Source organism: Triticum dicoccoides, chromosome 5A (genome assembly GCF_002162155.2).
Source record: "Triticum dicoccoides isolate Atlit2015 ecotype Zavitan chromosome 5A, WEW_v2.0, whole genome shotgun sequence".
Lineage (NCBI taxonomy): Eukaryota > Viridiplantae > Streptophyta > Magnoliopsida > Poales > Poaceae > Triticum > Triticum dicoccoides.
In genome coordinates this window covers 280318140-280337161 of record NC_041388.1, presented here as the reverse complement: position 1 = coordinate 280337161, position 19022 = coordinate 280318140, and the positions used below count along the sequence as shown (strand labels likewise).

The 19022-nt window shown below is 44.3% G+C and overlaps 2 protein-coding genes across 2 annotated transcripts; both read left to right on the top strand.

The window, feature by feature from the left end:
* Positions 1-6987: 6987 nt before the first annotated feature.
* LOC119301036 lies at positions 6988-10150 on the top strand. The gene is made up of 7 exons (XM_037577939.1): positions 6988-7654; positions 8179-8297; positions 8837-8922; positions 9026-9135; positions 9226-9255; positions 9455-9577; positions 9738-10150. The coding sequence occupies exons 1-6, from the start codon at positions 7031-7033 to the stop codon at positions 9509-9511; spliced, it is 1026 nt and encodes a 341-aa protein (XP_037433836.1). The 5' UTR covers positions 6988-7030; the 3' UTR covers positions 9512-9577; positions 9738-10150.
* Positions 10151-14645: 4495 nt separating this feature from the next.
* On the top strand, positions 14646-18614 carry LOC119301035 (carbamoyl-phosphate synthase small chain, chloroplastic-like). The gene is made up of 9 exons (XM_037577938.1): positions 14646-15079; positions 15391-15479; positions 15563-15623; positions 15713-15780; positions 15860-15988; positions 16446-16552; positions 16632-16979; positions 18069-18234; positions 18358-18614. Exons 1-9 carry the CDS (start codon positions 14766-14768, stop codon positions 18399-18401), a joined length of 1326 nt encoding a protein of 441 aa, XP_037433835.1. The 5' UTR covers positions 14646-14765; the 3' UTR covers positions 18402-18614.
* The last annotated feature ends 408 nt before the right edge of the window (positions 18615-19022 follow it).

The window sequence follows — 19022 nt, the reverse complement described above, 5'->3', positions numbered from 1 at the left end:
CCTAGTTGGAATAGGATTGGAGGGGAGTCCTACTCCCGGTAGGAGTAGGACTCCTCCTGCGCCTCCTCCTCCTGGCCGGCGCACCCTCCCCCCTTGGCTCCTTTATATACTGAGGCAGGGGCACCTCTAAACACACAAGTTGACACAAGTTGATCCACGTGATCGATTCCTTAGCCGTGTGCGGTGCCCCCTGCCACCATATTCCTCGATAATACTGTATCGGAGTTTAGGCGAAGCCCTGCTGCTGTAATTCATCAAGATCGTCACCACGCCGTCGTGCTGACGAAACTCTTCCCCGACACTTTGCTGGATCGGAGTCCGGGGATCGTCATCGAGCTGAACGTGTGCTCGAACTCGGAGGTGCCGTAGTTTCGGTGCTTGATCGGTTGGATCGTGAAGACGTACGACTACTTCCTCTACGTCGTGTCATCGCTTCCGCAGTCGGTCTGCGTTGGGTACGTAGACAACACTCTCCTCTCGTTGCTATGCATCACATGATCCTGTGTGCGCGTAGAAATTTTTTTGAAATTACTACGAAACCCAACAGGTGGTTGGCTCGTTGGGGAAGACGAGGAGACCAGGTGGGCTGGCGGCGGCGCGATGGGAAAGGATGGATGGGACGGCTAGGTTCTAGGGTTAGGTCCTAAATTAGACTAGGGAGTCTATGTATATAGGGAAAGAGGGGAGTTTGGATCATCTGATTGAAAATCGACGGTCGAGAATAAATGGGTTAGGAAAAGCAAATGAGAAAACGGTGATGTTTTGTAGATGTTTGGGGATGTTCCGGACACAACGGTAACGATAGTCCGGGTCGGGTCCGGGACAGTTTTCGAGCGCGCGCGCGAGGAGGGCCACGAGCTGACGAGAGAGTTTAGGTAGGGCCTGACGGTGAGTGGTAGTGGGCTGTGCAGAAGGCCTCGGGCTGAGAGAAGAGAAAAGAGAGAGGCCCGGCGACTGTTTCCGGAGACCGAAAATGTCCGACGATTTGATCGACTATATTGTTGCTATAGTTATCCGTTGGGGCATCAAACGAACTCCGAATGCGTTGAAACTTGACATGCAGTCTATCTGCACTATAATAAGACCACACGTCAAGTCTCATCCCATTCCGAGAACATTTTTCCGGCCACTTATAAAATAATATTTCGGACGTGCCGCGGGCGCGTGCGAGTGTGTCTGAGCTCAGAACGGACAACGGACGGAATTGGAAGACCCGGACAAATGCAAGTTTTGAAAACATGATGATGCAAAGTACATGATGACATGACAAGATGCAACACGCAAGCGAAAGACATGGCAACAACAGCGAATAACTGGATGACACCTGGCACATCGGTCTCGGGGTGTTACAGACAGGGTTGGGATATATATACCCACGGGTGAGATTTTGAAAATTTCTTCAAACTCCTCAACCCGGGCGTGTGTCCTGCTCTACCTCCTCAGGTCTCTGGATCATCTCCTCACCGCCAGTGAACTCCCGCCACTGGTTTCCATCACCGTCAACGGAAATCTGCTCCACCGTTGTCGCCATAGCGAACTCCCGCCGAACTAGGGTATGGGTTCGACCCTTGTGCTATTCTTTTACCTCTGATTCATAGAACATTGTTTTACCATGATCCTTACCACGTATGCAAACACTCTATCCACTGAAACCATCCTTTAGGTTATATTTGATTTGAAAATTTAGGGTTAGGTCTCCGCCGAAGTCATCTCGGACCGACCGAGTTGTAGAAATCGGTCTCACCGATTTGGCTTAGACCATAGCACTTGAAATTTTCGGTCTAACCGAAATCCGCAAATCGGTGTGACCGAGTTCAATTCTCTGTGAAACCCTAGCAGTCTCGGTGCCACCGAACTATTACTCGATCTGACCAAGTTCGCTAGTTTAGGTTCCAAAAGCTGCTTCGGTATCACCGAGTTTACAAATCGGTAGCTCTGAAATGCTTTGTGTGGAGAACTAAAACTAAGTTTTTGAGTCATCTGTTTTACAAAAACTCTACACTTTGTGATGCTTATCCACTCTATCTCTTCTACATCTATTCACGGGGTCTGCTGTCAGTGAGTTTGCAGAGATGTCTGGTCAGAGTGACAGTCAGAACAGGCCTGAGGAACATGTGCAGCTGAGTGAGGGTTCAGATCCCTCGAGCACTTCTGATGATGGCAGCAGGAGCACTCCCAACAACTTGCCAAAGGCAGCCACCAGATCTAGGAAGAAGAGAACCTCATAATCTGAGGATGAGGATTATGTTGCCACTGAGGAGGAAGTAAGCTCCAAGAAGAAGGTGCTGAAAAAGGAGTATAGCACAGCTGCTACAGTTAAGCTAGGAATGAATAAGAAGGCTCCAGCAAAAAGAATTCTTACGTCTAAGGCCAGAGCCTCTACTCAAGAAACAATGGAGTTCACTCTTGAACCCAAAGAAGCTGGAGAGGGAAAGAAGAGAAAGGAAAGAGTCAAGAAGACCATTGCCAGAGTCATTGGCAAGCCCTCCATGATGAAAGATCCCTCTGGAGATGAAGAAGAAGAAGAGGATGCTCCAGCACCCAAAGCTCAGAAGCTTATGGGAGATGCTATAAAGTCAGGGGCTGCAACATCAAAGCCCAAGACAGCCCCCAAAGCTCAAGATCAGAAGCCTCCTAAGCCCAAGAGGAACACCAGAGTATACCTACTGAAGAAAAGAACAAGGCCCCGGTGCCTGAAGCTGAAGAAGAAGATGATGAGTCTCGTATTTTGAGAAAATTGAAGCCCAAGATTCCAGACCACAATGATACTCATCCAGTAGCTGGAGACATGCACATCAGAAAAGATGCTGGACTGAGATTGTGGAGAAAGTCTGATCCTTATGCTGTGAGGAGAAGGACTGCAGTTGACTACCGGTTTCACATAAAGGAATAGCAAGACTTTTATGAAACTATCCTGCTTGACAAGAAGCCCATTGTGAGTGACATGAAATGGGTCGATTAGGAATTCATTCAGGAGAATGAAGATCACTTTCCAGGAGTTTATGACAGCTTCAAAGCATGTGGAGTAGATGAGTTTGTTGGACAGAAGCTCAAAAAATGGAATTATGAGTTGATCATGCAGTTTTACTCCACTGCTCACTTTTACCCAGATGAGAAGATCATATGGATGTCTGAAGGTACTAGGTACCAATCCACTATTGAAGAATGGGCCAAGCTGGTCAATGCCCTAGAAGAACATGAGGATGACTTGGATGTGTATGCCAAGAAGAAGAAAGACCACAACTCCATGGCAAACATGTACAAGGAGATCCCAGATAAAGCTTTGGAGACTCACAAGCTTGGATTTGTACATTTCTTGTTGTCTGGTCTACCTACTATCGACTAGATCCTAAGGCACACTCTGCTACCCAAGTTAGGAGATCACAATATGATCATAGGGCACTCTATCAACCTGCTACATCTTTTTGATGTCCCTCAGAAGTTCAAGGTCATGAGTCTGATTGTAGAGACAATTAAGAGGACTGCTGCTGACCAGAAGAGAAGTTGTGGGTATGCTCCACACATTCAGAAGCTCATCAACTCCAAGATGGGCACATGAACATATCTGTTGGATAAGGAGCATCTACCCATGTATCCTAAATTTGAAGACAACACTGTTGTGATGAATGAGGAGGAACCATCATCAGTTCAAGCACAGGAGAAGAGAGCCAAAGCAAAGGCTGAGAAAGCTGCCAAGATGCCAAGTGTTGAAGAGGCATCTCAGGTTTTCTTGAAGAGCAAGCAAGATCAACTTGCATATCTGATCCAGTCTACACCGAGGATTGAGAAGGGCTTGGCCACCCTGACTCAAAACTAGGAGAGCTTGGAGCGGATCGTAGAAACTAAGTTTTATGATCTTGATCTCAAAGTAACTTAGATACAGACTGCCGTTGAGCAGCTTCAGGAGGAAGCAGAAGAGAAGAGAGGCAAGGCAACCACAGATGCATTTCAGCGAGTGCCAAGGAGTTAAAGGTCTGCTGCCGTGCCAGTGACAGATTCCAAAGCTACAACATCAGCACCAGTAGCTACAGCTCCAGTGCCACCTCCACCAGCCACTCCACCAGCTCCAACTACATCAACGGATGCCTTCATCCTTGGAGTTCTCTCTACACCACCTCCCGAAGACCAAGCCCGAGAGACGCATAGCACTATGCATATTTGAACTTTTTGGTAACTTGTTGCCAAAGGGAGAGAAATATGTATAGACCTTAATGCTTGTTTAGATGATACTATCTTTTATATCCATATATGATCATTCACTTGCTTGGTGATGGGTGCATGCTTTTAATTTCTATCATTTTGAACGCTCCACCAAGATGTATGTGACATGGAAGAGTAACCCATGATCCTAATCGATTGTGCATTTGCATTCAAAAGCAAATTTTAAATAATGCACAAATTTAGGGGGAGCTCTTGCTTATCACATACTTCTCAAAGCGACGATGTTTTTCAATATTAATATCATCTATTGAAGCTTTGATCTATATGTTGTCATCAATTACCAAAAAGGGGGAGATTGAAAGTGCAACTATCCCTGGGTGGTTTTGGTAATTCCTAACAACATATAGCCCATTGAGCTAATACTATTTCAAGATAAATATTTCAGGAAAGCTCAATGTTTGGCATGGCATGGATCAGAAAGTGGACCCCTCAAAATACTAAGAACACATGTTGGCTCAAGCTCAAGACTCTACATTTTACTTTTACTGGTCCAAGATCACATTGAGTCCATAGGAAAAGCCAATACTATTAAAAGGGGATGAGGTGTTGCTTAATGAGTTACTTGCTCGAAATGCTTAGTGATATGCTCCAAAGCCCTCAACTACTTTCTCATATCCACATATGTCACAAACCAAAAGTCAAACTCGGACCCACCGAAATTTCCTACCCGGCGCCACCGAGTTCATTTGACATAGCCACTGCCAAACCCTAGTCATTTCGGTCTCACCGATAGGGATCTCGGTCTCACCGAGATGGGATTGCAAACTCTCTGTTTTCCTTCATAACGTTTCGGTCTAACCGAGATGAGCGATCGGTCCCACCGAGTTCACAATGCAAACTCTCTGTTTCCCCTTCGTAACGTTTCAGTCTAACCGAGATGAGTGAATCGGTCCCACCGAGTTTGCCTGACTAACTCTCTATTTGCCTATTATAAAAATCGGTCCCATCAAGTTTGTGTAATCGGTCTTACCGAGATTACGTTATGCCCTAACCCTAATGGAATCGGTCCCACCAAAAATTTCACATTTTGAACTAAATCGGTATGACTGAGTTTCATGATTCGGTCCCACCAAGTTTGGTGATTTGTGTGTAATGGTTAGATTTTGTGTGGAGGCTATATATACCCCTCCACCCAATCTTCATTCATGGAGAGAGCCATCAGAACATGCCTACACTTCCAACATACATTTTCTGAGAGAGAACCACCTACACTTGTGTTGAGGTTAAGATATTCCATTCCAACCACATAAATCTTGATCTCTAGCCTTCCCCAAGTTGCTTTCCACTCAAACCCTCTTTCCATCAAATCCAATCCTATGAGAGAGAGCTGCGTGTTGGGGAGACTATCATTTGAAGCACAAGAGCAAGGAGTTCATCATCAACACACCATCTATTACCTTTTGGAGAGTGGTGTCTCCTAGATTGGTTAGGTGTCACTTGGGAGTCTCCGTCAAGACTGTGAAGTTGAACCAAGGGGTTTGTACGGGCAAGGAGATCGCCTACTTCGTGAAGATCTACCCTAGTGAGGTAAGTCCTTCGTGGGCGATGGCCATGGTGGGATAGACAAGGTTGCTTCTTCGGGGACCCTTCGTGGGTGGAGCCCTCCGTGGACTCGCGCAACCATTACCCTTCGTGGGTTGAAGTCTCCATCAACGTGGATGTACGATAGCACCATCTATCGAAACCATGCCAAAAATCTCCGTGTCTATATTGCATTTGCTCCCTCCAAACTCCTCCCTTTACCTTCATATGCAATTGTTTTACATTCCGCTGCTATACTCTTAGAATTGCATGTGTAGGTTGATTACTTGACTTGTGCTAAGTTGTTAAAATCTGTCAAGACTGAAAATTGGGAAAATGCTAGATTTTTTTGGTCAAGTAGTCTAATCACCCCCCCCCTCTAGACATACTTTCGATCCTACAAAGGGAGTTGTAGATCGGAAATATCAAACATGTAATCACACTAACGAAGACGAACTGGATCCAAATAGTTCCACCGAAGACCAGCACCAACCGAATCCCGTGAGATCCGACGGAGACACACCTCCACAATCCTCCGACGACACTATTCGCACCATTGGGGCTTGGATAGGACGTGGGAGACATTATTTCTACTGAGGGACATCGCCGCCGCCACACAACCCCAGTCAAGACGCTTAACCTAACAAAAATGAGAACGGGTCCTCCCGTCGGCGGGGGGCTGAGATCCTCTGCAAGTCCATGGCCCAAAGGCCATCGGAGGTGGGGCGAATCGGCGCCAGCGCCGGCAGGAGGAGAAAGGAGACTTTTCTTGGGAGGAGGGAAGACACCAAATATCTGGTTTGTTGTTATGCCTAGGCCGTGCTTACACGCCGACAACGATCATTTGACTCAGTATGTAGTCCATATTAAAATATCCAAAATATCTTATATTCGTGAACGGAGGGAGTAGTGTGTCCGTTACAACTTACAACACATGGACAACTACCTAGTTCTATATAAAAAAAAACTTTGTAAGATTTTTTTTGTGAGAAACAAAAAAACTTTGTAAAATGAAATATCACCAAAGTGTTTTTTTTAGAAAAATCACCAAAATGACTCCAATTGTTCTTTTAGAATCGACTCCAATTGGATTGGAGCAGCAACAACAACTCGTTCACTTGGGCTGGATGATCCCCTCCTGTACGAATCCTCTAGGCCCATGAAGATCGTAAACCAGAGGCCAACAGAAACCATCTGTACAATTTGGGGCAGCCCATCACCAACGCCGTCTGTGTCAATTTCCTCCGCTCAAAAAAAAAAAAAACGAGCAATTTCCTCAGCAAAAGCCATGTCGCCGCCGGCCGTCCTGGTTTCCAACGGCGCCGTCTCCCCGCACTCTCCTCCTTCCGCGGCTGCTTTCCTCGAGTCCACTCCGGGAGCCTACACTACCGCGCGCGCATCCTCCACCGGCCTCATCCTCTGGTGGCCACGCCACCTCCTCCGCCTCGCCGACTCCGCGCGCCTCCTCGCCCAATCCCGCCCCCACCTCCTCGGCCTCCCTGCCCCGCCGCCGGGTACTCTCTCCACAGCGCCCATCGAGCCTCTCGTTAACCAATCCGTGCGGGTCGGCGTCCACGAGATGCGGAGCCGGATGCTGGCGCTTGGGGAGTGCTGCTCGGGGGAAGATATGGCGCTCACGGCGTTGGTTCGAGCTGGTGGGGCGGCGGATGGTTTGGAGGTTTGCGTCCACTTGGGTGCGTACGTGCCTCCGGTCTTCGGGGACGCCGGGGCGAGGCTTGCAGTGGCCGGGAGCGGAAGGGAGGCCGCCGCCGCCAAGTACGCTCCTTGGGCCAGGATGAGGAAGAGTATGGAGAAGATGAGGCCTCCTGGAGCCACGGAGCTCTTGCTGACCAACGATGGGGATCGTCTTCTTGAAGGCAGTGTTACAAACTTCTTCGTCGTCTGCCGGAAGGTTAGAGACATTTTCACTTCAACGGCAACGGCAAGGATTCAGATTTCTCCCAGTGCAAACAAGTTAAAGTGGAACTAAACAACCCACCTAAAATTGGAACGCAATTTCATCTGTAGTTGCAATGCACAAGTGAAAGGCAATCTCTCAAATATCCTTAGGAGCGGTTCTAACTGGTACAAGGTTCACTCATATCTGTGTGACAGTCCACTAGTCTGTAGTGGTTTTCATGTCGCCATAATATAAATTGTGATGCTGGAGTCAGGCTAAAAGGATGAATCTTGGCATCTTCCTTTGCGTTAAATTTAAGATGGTAAAAATAAGGACCAAAGATCTTTATAGGTCTCTGTGTTATTACTAATTTTACTCTCATCTTTTTATTGGTAGTTTCCTTGCTTGTCTTCCTGCACTCTATGAACATAGCACTCGTATTCGCACTCCGAATTATTTACTCTACCTTTTCAGGATAATAGTTATGTTATTCCGATGATGTGTGTTTTTATTTTAAAATCTCAACATTTCTGTAGGAGGAACGTCAGTCAAATGAACCCTTGTCTGTTCAAACAATGGCAAATAAGTTTGAAGTACAAACAGCTCCACTAAGCGATGGAGTTCTCCCTGGAATTATGCGCCAGATAGCCATTGAGTAAATATTCTCTGTTTGCTCTAAATTCTATGCTCTTTGAATAAATGGCCAGATAGTGGAGGAAAATTCAGACTAACAAACATTAACTGGTGTCGACTTTGAGGTACCTGTCATGGGTTTTTCTCGGTATCATGATGCGTAATGGCCCCTTCTATATGGAAGACTCCTAAGAATAGAATCCCCAACTTCCTTAACAAACCATAACTTTATCTTCCTAACTAAACTGACCTGTTTGACAGTGCCCTTGCCTTGATCTCACAAGTTTACAGACTAGTTACCACACTTACCTTGGCGCGCTATGCAATTTTCCTTATTGTCAGGGTTGTTTCTGTAGGGCCAGTCTTACCCCTGAATTGTTATGTGAGCTATATTAATATACGGGGGAGCCCTCCTTTGTAGGGTTTAAGTTTGCCCAAAAATATTTTTAAAAGGTTCATCATTAGGAACGGTTGATTCTTGAATTCTTTTTTAGATTTTTTGTGCTGCACATAATGTCAAATGCTGAATTCTTTTAACACAAGTTTATTTCTTTGGAATAGGGAATGCCATGATCTTGGGATCCCAGTACGTGAGGTCTCACCATCATGGTCCAAGCGTGAACTTTGGGAAGAAGCCTTTGTTACAAGTAAGAAGTCTTCTTCAAATCAGGAGCGAGCCCCGGCTGAGACATTGTGATCCCCTTTTTAGCATAATCTGCAGTTCACTCACTCCAATTTATCATATGACAGGTAGCTTAAGGCTTATCCAGCATGTGGAGACAGTTCAGGCACCTTTACTATGGGAGGACATAGAAACAAAAACCTGGAGTGATGTATCTTGGGCAGTGAAGCAATTTCAGGTACACATTATTTCTTTCTCGGACTTCTGCAGTTATATTTTCTGCGATATTGTAGTTGTTTTATTAATAATGTCATGCAATTTAAATTAGGGCGCTGGACACATCACCACACAGATACAGGTTAGTTATCCTGTGCTCCCGTGATGTATTTAACCTCACATCCAAGTTATATCGAATATAACTTCTTAAGATATGAGAGCAGCGAGGCCTTGTATTGGACAGATTAATAGTAACTATCTATGTTTCATAGTGTTAGATCAATAATTCAGCAACCCTCCATTTCTGTCTAATAATGACATCTCAACTGCCCACCTTGCAGAGGAAAATATCAGGGAGAGCAATAACTGAGGAATATGACATAAACTATTTCTTGTGATTTATGAATTGTCATGATTTCTGGGTGATGGGTCTTGGCTTGACCTTCATTTGTTCTTCAGATAAGGTGAAGCCAACTTTGCTGTTATCTTATGTTTTGCTGAGACTCCTTTACAAAGTAATTCGTCCTTTTCTTTCTTTCTTTTTTTGAAACCTGCGGTCGGTCCATTATTGAGACCAGGTTGTTACCAAGTCAAAACTATTCATTTGCTCCTCTGTTTATGCAGGCTGCCTAATCAAAACGGAGCTTCTAGTGTTGCCTTCATGCAAGGACTGTTCAAGAATTTAGAGAAATGGTTCCATGTTGTCCGTGAGAGATGCGTACCGTGTCCGTGTGTGTTGTGTGTGTGTGTGTGGTGTTGCTGTGCCTGGGAGGAGAGAACGACCAGCTCCACCTCTTCTAGGTCAGCACATGGGTTGGGCCCTATGGGCCTAAGACAGATGGGCAGGGTCCATACCGGTTTAACACTTCCTCTCAAGATGACAAGATGGATGGTAGATATAGATCAATTCCATCTTGTCACATGCAAGTTACAGCCCTTTGTCAAACAGTCTGCAACCTGCTGTCTAGAGCTGACATGAGTAAGCCTGATGATCACAATATTAAGTTTCTTATTACTAAAAAAGCGATCAATTTCTACATGTTTTGTCATGTCATGTTGAGCTGGGTTATTGACAATGCTTATAGCAGACTGATTGTCGCACCACACTCTCAAGGGTCTCTTCCTCAGAAGTTTCAACTCGCTCAGTCGATTCTTCACCCAAAGCATCTCACTCAACCCTTGAGATAATGCTCTAATCTTAGCTTCCTCTGTTGATCTAGACACAACGGTCTTTTTCTTGCTTCCCCATGACACCAAATTTCCTCCCACAATCACATAATAGCCTGAAGTTGATATTCTATCATCTTGACAACTGGCCAAATCAGAATCACTATTGTCATCCACCTTAAGATGTCCACTCTTCGCAAACCACAACCCTTTGCTTGGAATGCCCTTCAAGAATCTTGAAATTCTGTGTTGTATCAAGATGCCCCACTCCTTGGTTCATGCTTGTATCTACTCACCACACACACATGGTATATGTGATGTAAGGCCTGGTGTGACACAAGTATAATAACCTCCCAACCAGTTTATGATAACCTTCTTTATGCACTAGCTCACCTGATTGTGTTGTAACTTGATGATTTTGTTCAATTTGATTAGGGGTTGCATGACATCTCATCATGCTCATACCACTCAAGAGATTCAAGGTGTGTTTTCGTTGGCACAAATATATTCCCTTCTCTCTCCGGGTCACTTCTATGATAAGTATTTTAGATAGCGCAAATCCTTTGCTGCAAACTCCTTGCTCATACACCCCTTCAATCTCTTTATTTCCTCATTATCAACTTCAGTGATGATAATATCATCAACATACACCGCAAGAATGGTCATCTTATCAGTGTGTCTATAGAACACCATTTGATCACCATTATATTGACCATACCCCATATTTCAAACAACCCACCTGAACCTATCAAACCATGCCATCGGCAATTGTTTCAATAAACCTCGCCTCCTTGGCTTTCTTTGGTGTAGTGCTCCCAATTTTCATTGGGAACTTGTAAATGCTTAGAAACATATTTTATGGTCTACAAAACAAAGTCAGAGTCCACATAAAAATATCCGCTCATATAATCTATTTCGCCAGATTCAAAGCAGGTTTTAACACAGCCATAATCAGACTCTACTCCTCCGTTACCCCCTTTACCTAAATCCAAGATTCTTGATTAAATCGATTTTTTCTAGCAACACCGAGCTCGAGTAACACTGTAGTCCATAAATGCCCCTCCAGATGTTCAACCCTCCATAAAAGAAATGCAATATCATCCATGGTGGGTAATTGTGACGAGGGCATTGATGAAGAAGAGAGTGATACCTTAGATAGGTTTTAACTACGCTTTCACCTGGTTTTGGTAGAAAGTTTCCAATCATGCATCTTACTTTGTAAGTCTTCTTTTCTGGATAAAAGCGAGCGAAGATAATGGACGACGGTGAAGATGGAGGATAGGAAGAACCAAGAAAAGAGGATGAGATGGGAGATGGATGATGGTGAAGATGATGATGATGACAGAGAGGAAAGGAAAAAAGTTCATAGAAGTCCCACTCCGGCCTCTAGCATGGGTCAGCCTGATGGGAGGAAGAGAGGAAAGGTGAAGCTCAAGAGAGAAGAAGAGATGGAGGCGATAAAAAAAGATCAATGATTTGATGATGAAAAGAAACGAGTATGCCGAGAAGAGAAATCAAGAAAAGAGGACAAGATGGGATGCCATGAAAGAGAGCCGACGACGTCGGGAAGAGATGAAAGCACGTATGCTCCAAATATTTAAATGCCGTTGGTTAGATGCTTTTGTTCATGCAACTTCTTAAAAATTATGCATATGTTTGATTAGTGCGTTAAACATTTAAATTTGGAGAGAATCAAGTGTATGAGCAAGAAAACGAAATAAATAAATAACGAAGGTTGAGATATGGCGGCCATGAGTTAGCACAATGCCTGGCATCCTTCAAATGCATATGGAACGCGCTCCATATACATTATGGTGACTACCGACATTGCTCTCAGAGCATCTTCAACAACCACCCAAAAATAGCCATTGTGCCAAAAAAAATTGTGAATTTTTGGGGCAAATATACGCCTCCAACAACTGCCCTATAGGCATATGGTGGCATTCTTTTACATCATGCCCAAAATTTTACATCATGCCACTAGTGCAGGTTTATGGGAGGCTTCATGGCAGGGTTTGAGGCTTTGGATGATTCATGGGAAGAGGAAAGTGACATATGAGGATTGAGGGTGGCAATGGTGCCAGAATTCAAATAATGAAGATATGCAAGCACTAGTAATGGCAATTACGACCATGACATCTGATAGCTCTATGCATTAATGTTCTATGCGCTTTTGTTTGTGTTTCTGATGCACAATGCTTCCAATTTTATACTTAAATTCGAACTTGAACTTGAATTATGTGGACTTGAACTTTACTTTTTTTCCGGAGTATTTGAACTTGAATTTTGATATATTTTTTATGTGTGTTATGAATTTTACGAGAAAACTTCTGATCTATTCATCTTCAATTATGATAGTATAACGAGCGCTAGAAATAATAATAATAATACATCCAGATGCGTAGACCACCTAGCGATGACTATAAGCATCGAAGCGAGCTGAAGGCGCACCGTTGTCATCGCCCTCCCTCACCAGAGCCTGGCAAAACTTGTTGTAGACATGTAGTAGAGAGTCGAGAAGTTACCGTGCTAAAGCCACATAGGACCAACGCACCAGAACAGCAACCACGGCCGATGAAGAGTAGTGTAGATTAGAAGGATCCAACCTGAAGACACATGAACATGACGAACAACGACTAAATCCGAGCAAATCCACCAAAGGCAGATCTCCGGAGACACACCTTCACACGTCCACCGACGACGCCAAACGCACCACCGAAACAGGGGCTAGGATAAGAGAACCTTATTCCATTTTCAGGAAACTGCCGTCGTCTCGCCTTTGTGAGTAGGCCACAAACCCTAACAAAACTCAAAGAAAGATCTAAAAACGAAGCTCTCCCATCGGCAAAGGCCCGGATCCACTCCGTCCCCATGGCCCTAAGACCACCGGAGATGAGGCGGACCGCTGGCGGCATCGACGGGAGGCGGAGAAACCCTAGCTTTTTTGATAAGGCAATGGCTGCGTGCAACTACACTGTTCCTTACCTCACCGCTCAATCTACTACGATAAATGTGTGTTATGATATTGCAAAATTTTAATTATTTTGTCATAGATAACTTTTTATCATCATAACCCTTCTCTTCTGGTGTAAAAACAGTTTTAGGGCATCAAACTTTTGGGAGATACCTTTTTTGAGTCGTTGAGAGATACACTTGGTGTTGGTGTCAGAGCATCTACAATCTCACCCAACTAATCTAGTCCCTCAAACATTTGCGAATGCGTTTGTGGAGAAGGCCCACTCACCCTTTATTTTGTCCGATACAGCCTCTACAACCACATACCTTCAATTTGACACCCAAAATCCATACAATATCACACAACACTAAAGTTGCATACTAGAAATTCGAAACTACTAGCCTACTCATCGTCGGAGATGTAGACTACTTCCATGCCGACACTGTCGGCCGGATAGGCCTCATGATCGTTGGCCGCCGCCCGCATCTTTGGCTCCTCATCGGACTCCATGTCCAAAAGAGTTGGTGACGCTTCGCCCGCGCCTTGCGGAGGAAGCAACGGTTGGCCTTCATCTTCGATTCCGGCTGGATGGAATTGAGGATGGCTTGCTGCTCCGCCGTCTCCTATCTGCTTGGGTGCCCCCGTACTCCGCTTGTGTGTCACCAATGCCGAATCTGGTAGCCGGAGGTGCTGGATCCGCCTCAACTTCCTCCCTCCCCCCTCCACGTGCGCTTTCCGACGCTTGCTCCTCCTCCTCCTCTTCATGCTCCAGAGAGTTCGGAGGCAGGTCAGCTGCAATCCAAGCGGCATGTTGGCCCTGAATCTTCTCTAGGAGCTGCAACCGGCACTCCGGGGTGAGCATGACATAGATGATGCTATGTTGTTGGCCCATGGCTATGGACGGACAACGGGCTCCGAGCTATGAGCGGATGGGGGTGGCGGCGCAAAGGGGAGAAAAATGAAAGTGATTAGGATTGGAAGTCGCCAACCGGCTTATTAGCTGAATTTGCTTCTTTTGGGCAGCATGCTGGAGCGTCCTCCTCACTAGATCACTGGGCAACGATGAGTGTTCGGTGGGTCCTCACATTAGTCTGATGTGGTAGGCGTGTTTAGGTCTTCCTATATTCGCGTCGGACATGAGCTGAATATTTAGGGTGCCGGTCAACTCATACGTGTAGAGCCGATACGAGAGGTACGGCTGGGTCAAAAGTGTGTGACCGACCACTGATCCAAATTAATTTTTCTAGGGGTCGAATGTATAGTCAAACTTGGCATGCTAGTGTGTCCACGTCTGTTTCTCTATCGGGGTGGGAAAACGCGAAAATGATAGCAGTACCGCGATGTTTCCGTATCCGTTTTCGCGTCGAGAAGATATGAAAACGATATATGCGTCCTCACTTTTACTAGTAGAGCCAAAGCGGAGGAGGAAGAAACCTCTCATATCAAAACCCTAAGCAGGTCGGCGGCGGCGGCGCAAGCATCCCCTACTCACCCCAGGCCCAGCCTCTCCCCTCCCATCCTTCCCCAACATGCTCCCCCAGATGCGCCCCCTCCCTTCCCGCCCAGCCATCCACGCCGTCCACCGGCGCACCTCCCCCGCGCCGCCCTCTATCGGCGGACTTGGGCAGCATGGCCGAGTGGCCCTCGTGAGGACGACCAAGGCCGTGGTATGCCGCTCCGTCGCCAGCCCGGCAGCGAATCAGGGGGCGCCAGCGGTGGAGAGGCCTTGGAAGCTTAGCGACGCTCGCCTCGTTCTCGAGGACGGCTCCGTGTGGAATGCTAAATCCTTCGGTGCTTCCGGGACTCAAGTAGGCGAGGTGGTTTTCAATACCTCATTGACAGGGTAATAAAATCCATTCTTTTCTTACTTCTTCAGATACCGTGTTTAGCTGCCCCTTCAGTATGCTTATGAAATCAAACCACTATTTATTTACTTATTACTCCTCCGAGCATGACCACTGTATTGTGATGGTGCTACTTGTAGTGATACCAGCTTATGAACGTCCCAGTGATTTATCTTTCCTGTCTTGCTCTAATTTCTAAATTCCATTCCTAGCCAATCGCTTTAGGATTTGTCTCAGTATGCTCTCAAATTTTCTGCAACTTCTTTCGTGTCAGATATGTGACTCTTTCATGTGTGACAAATGAACACAGGTACCAGGAGATTTTGACTGATCCTAGCTACGCCGGTCAGTTTGTTTTGATGACCAACCCTCATATTGGGAACACCGGCGTTAACTCTGGTATATGCAGTTTCTTTACCCAAGAAACAGAATCTAATACTCTATAATAATTAACGATGAATATTATTTGGACTCTCTTGTAGGTGACGAAGAATCCATAAAATGCTTCCTTGGTGGCTTAATCATAAGGAACCTAAGTATATGGTAATACTTTTTTGTTTTGGATAGGATGAAAAGTTTAAGGGCACTATATTTTTCACTTACACAATCACATTACTGTTTCTTTCTTCTAGTACTTCCAACTGGAGGTGCACAGAAACACTTGATGAATATTTGAGAAAGAGGAACATTATGGGCATATGTAAGTATAACATCATTGAGTCTTGCTTCTAATTCAAATTACTCCATTCACGGAAGCTGACTTTTTTAACACTCCGCAGATGATGTGGACACACGTGCAATAACACGCAGGTTAAGAGAAGATGGCAGTCTCATTGGTGTTCTAAGTACCGACCAGTCTCTCAAAGACGAGGGATTGTTGGAAATGGCCAAAAATTGGAAAATTGTTGGTATGTTAAGCTTCCTATAAGCTATAACAATGTTATTAAAGTAATGTCTATCCATTAGTATTCTACATAAGAAATCCATTCTAGAAAAATATACAACTAGATTAGCTCTTCATAGATAAACTTTGTTTTTTATTGCTATGGACTTACGGTTATCTGAAAAATATTTTTAATTTCTACTATTTTCATCTTGGTCCTATTGAGTCTTAATTATTGGATCTTGCAATAAGTTCTTTAAACAGTTATGAAGCTGATAGTGTTTCATTGGTTGGATTTCATGCATTCTGTACTTGTTTGAGATGTGAAGAAATTAGCTTTGTGATACGAGGGATTTTCCTCTGCATTGTTATTATGTTAGAGTTTCTTCACACATTGTATGCATGCTGCTGTTTGATGTTTAAATACTACTATTGATGATTTTTGTTGCACATCATGAAACTTTGGTGCTGCTTTCCTGCAGGTGTTGATTTGATAAGTGATGTTACATGTGATGCTCCATATGAATGGGTAGACAAGACCGGTTCAGGATGGGAGTTCAACGACAATCAGTCAAGTGAAACTTTTCATGTCAGTATCACTCATGTTTTTAGTGGTATTCAAGAAAAAACTTGTATCTTTCCACTTACATTTTTTCCCAATTATATAGGTCGTTGTGTATGATTTTGGAGTGAAGCATAACATTTTGAGACGCCTGGCATCATATGGATGCAAAATAACTGTTGTTCCAGCAAGCTGGCCTGCTTCGGATGTACTTAATTTGAAGCCTGATGGTGTTCTTTTTAGTAATGGCCCTGGTGACCCAGCTGCAGTTCCATATGCCGTGAAAACAGTACAAGAAATAGTAGGGAAGGTTCCAGTATTTGGTATCTGCATGGGCCATCAATTGATCGGGCAGGCTCTTGGTGGAAAGACGTTTAAAATGAAATTTGGTCATCACGGAGGAAACCATCCAGTTCGTGACAACAGGACCGGACGTGTAGACATCAGTGCACAGGTTTGTCAGTTTTTTCTTGAGATGGTCAGAAAGTATATAACTTTGATAGTTCGTGTTTTCTGGTAGGTCATGTTACTTAGTGCTGAGTATGTGTCGTGGGTCTCCTAGTTAACTTAAACGTGTACTAAGTTAGCTTCATGTCATAGCCAAGCAACTCTGCTCTTTACCTCATCTTTGGGCTTAGACTTTTATCTTAGGCAGTAGGCACCTTACTACATTGACTGTAAGACATTAAAGCTAGTACATGGACTGTGAAGACCATAGTTTTGTGAATGCTGAAAGACTAAGTTTATATGGAAAAAAAGCCTTATAAGATTTCTGACAAGCAATCTTATTGGGCTTAGATTCGTGAAGTTAAAATCCAGTTGACTGGTTTCTGGATGTTTGTCATTTTTTTGACATAGTAATGATCTTCATTCTATGACTTGTGCCTTCTCTGTTTCACGAGGGTTTGCACAGTTAATTTTTGTTGTTATTTTTTACTCCCTCCGTCCCATAATATAAGAGCGTTTTTTACACTAACCATGATATTTTTTGAAGTTATCTATGGTCAAAGCTCAAAGGATTTGATTGTAGTGGGTATAATATATGGGTGTAATTGGCTTTAAGGCATTATTCTTGATCAAAACGTTGAAACTATCATTGTCAGTTTACAAGCATAGATTGTCAGTTTACCCCGCCCATTTTGCTTATCTTTTCAGTTAGTTTACTTGCCTTGTTTACTAGTATATTTTGCCAAATTGTAGTGATAGTCAGGTATGCGTAACTTTGGTAAGTCTAAGCCGCCTGCTTGAACCTATTTGCTTGGGTTTTGGTCTAGGGACTATGAAAGCCAGCATGAGGCCATCTGTGCAAGTTTTATACATTTTTTTGAACTTCAAGTTATATATTTCTGAAGATTCGTAGGTTAGTTTGGTTATTCATTACAAATTGTACTGGTGTTTAAGCAGCAGTGATAGTAAGTTATGATTATAAGCTGGTACCATTTTGTGTTGTTTCATTAGCTTATTGACAAGAATGACACTTTTTTTTGTCGTTTTTGAATAACTAGTGCATATGAATTGCTGTAACATTTGATTTGGTATGCAGAACCATAACTATGCTGTGGACCCTAAATCGCTCCCGGAAGGAGTACAAGTAACACACATCAACCTAAATGACCAGAGCTGTGCTGGTCTTGTGTTCCCCAAGATGAAGCTTATGTCTCTCCAGTACCATCCGGAGTCCTCCCCAGGGCCCCATGACTCAGACTTGGGTATGTATAACTTCTTGGCTACTGCATGCGCGCAAAACAGTTTTTCGGAAGACAAATTATTAGTTCCATTATTAATGCGGTTGTGGATATGACTCTACTGTTTTAACTCTTTTGGCGTTGCAGCGTTTGGTGAATTTGTGGAGCTGATGAAGAACAACAGATTGTGAGTGGAAGAAAGGTTGGGAAGCTTGGTGAGCATCATGAGTTGCGAAACTTGTACTCGGTTGGGTTTGTTGTTGGACCGACGCAGCGAGCTCCGAGGAGTTTGTATTTTTCTTGTTGATTTATCTTATCAGCTGACCAAACCTATAAAGTAACTAGTGTATTGTACTATTTTGTTGGAGTTTAAAGAATAAAATCCTTTGAGCTGTTGTATTGTACTGTGCTTATTCTATTTCTGTTTGTGACGTCGGTATGAAATCCGTCTCCTTTGCTTTGCAGTAGAAAAGAAGAAAACAGAATTCCCTAGGACTAGTTTCCAGTTGAGCTCCTGAGTTGACAATACATACATCTCTCCTACTGTTAAGCCCTTAAACCGATGAAATATGGAGTAGGAGGTAATGTGGCGTGAGTTCTCATTGATTTTACAGATTCAAGGAAAGAAGCTGATAAAAGTGGAAGGGCAGCAGGCGAAATGAGCTTATAGGTCTTGGAGGCAGCTGGTCGGAGGTGCACTATTGGATTTTTAGCACGACACGTGACTAAGGATTGGATTTGTAACTCAGAGCACTCTACTGACTTGCGGAACAAATCATCCAACTCGTTGATGAAAATTTTAACTTCGATGT

Bases quoted from the DNA above. Each gene is read 5' to 3' on its own strand.
- LOC119301036 (XM_037577939.1), top strand. From the start codon at position 7,031: ATGTCGCCGCCGGCCGTCCTGGTTTCCAACGGCGCCGTCTCCCCGCAC. The intron at 7,655-8,178 runs GTTAGAGACATT...ACATTTCTGTAG, and splicing joins TCTTCGTCGTCTGCCGGAAG to GAGGAACGTCAGTCAAATGA. The intron at 9,256-9,454 runs GTTAGTTATCCT...CCCACCTTGCAG, and splicing joins ACATCACCACACAGATACAG to AGGAAAATATCAGGGAGAGC.
- LOC119301035 (XM_037577938.1), top strand. From the start codon at position 14,766: ATGCTCCCCCAGATGCGCCCCCTCCCTTCCCGCCCAGCCATCCACGCC. The intron at 15,480-15,562 runs GTATATGCAGTT...ACTCTCTTGTAG, and splicing joins GAACACCGGCGTTAACTCTG to GTGACGAAGAATCCATAAAA. The intron at 16,980-18,068 runs GTTTGTCAGTTT...TTTGGTATGCAG, and splicing joins GTGTAGACATCAGTGCACAG to AACCATAACTATGCTGTGGA.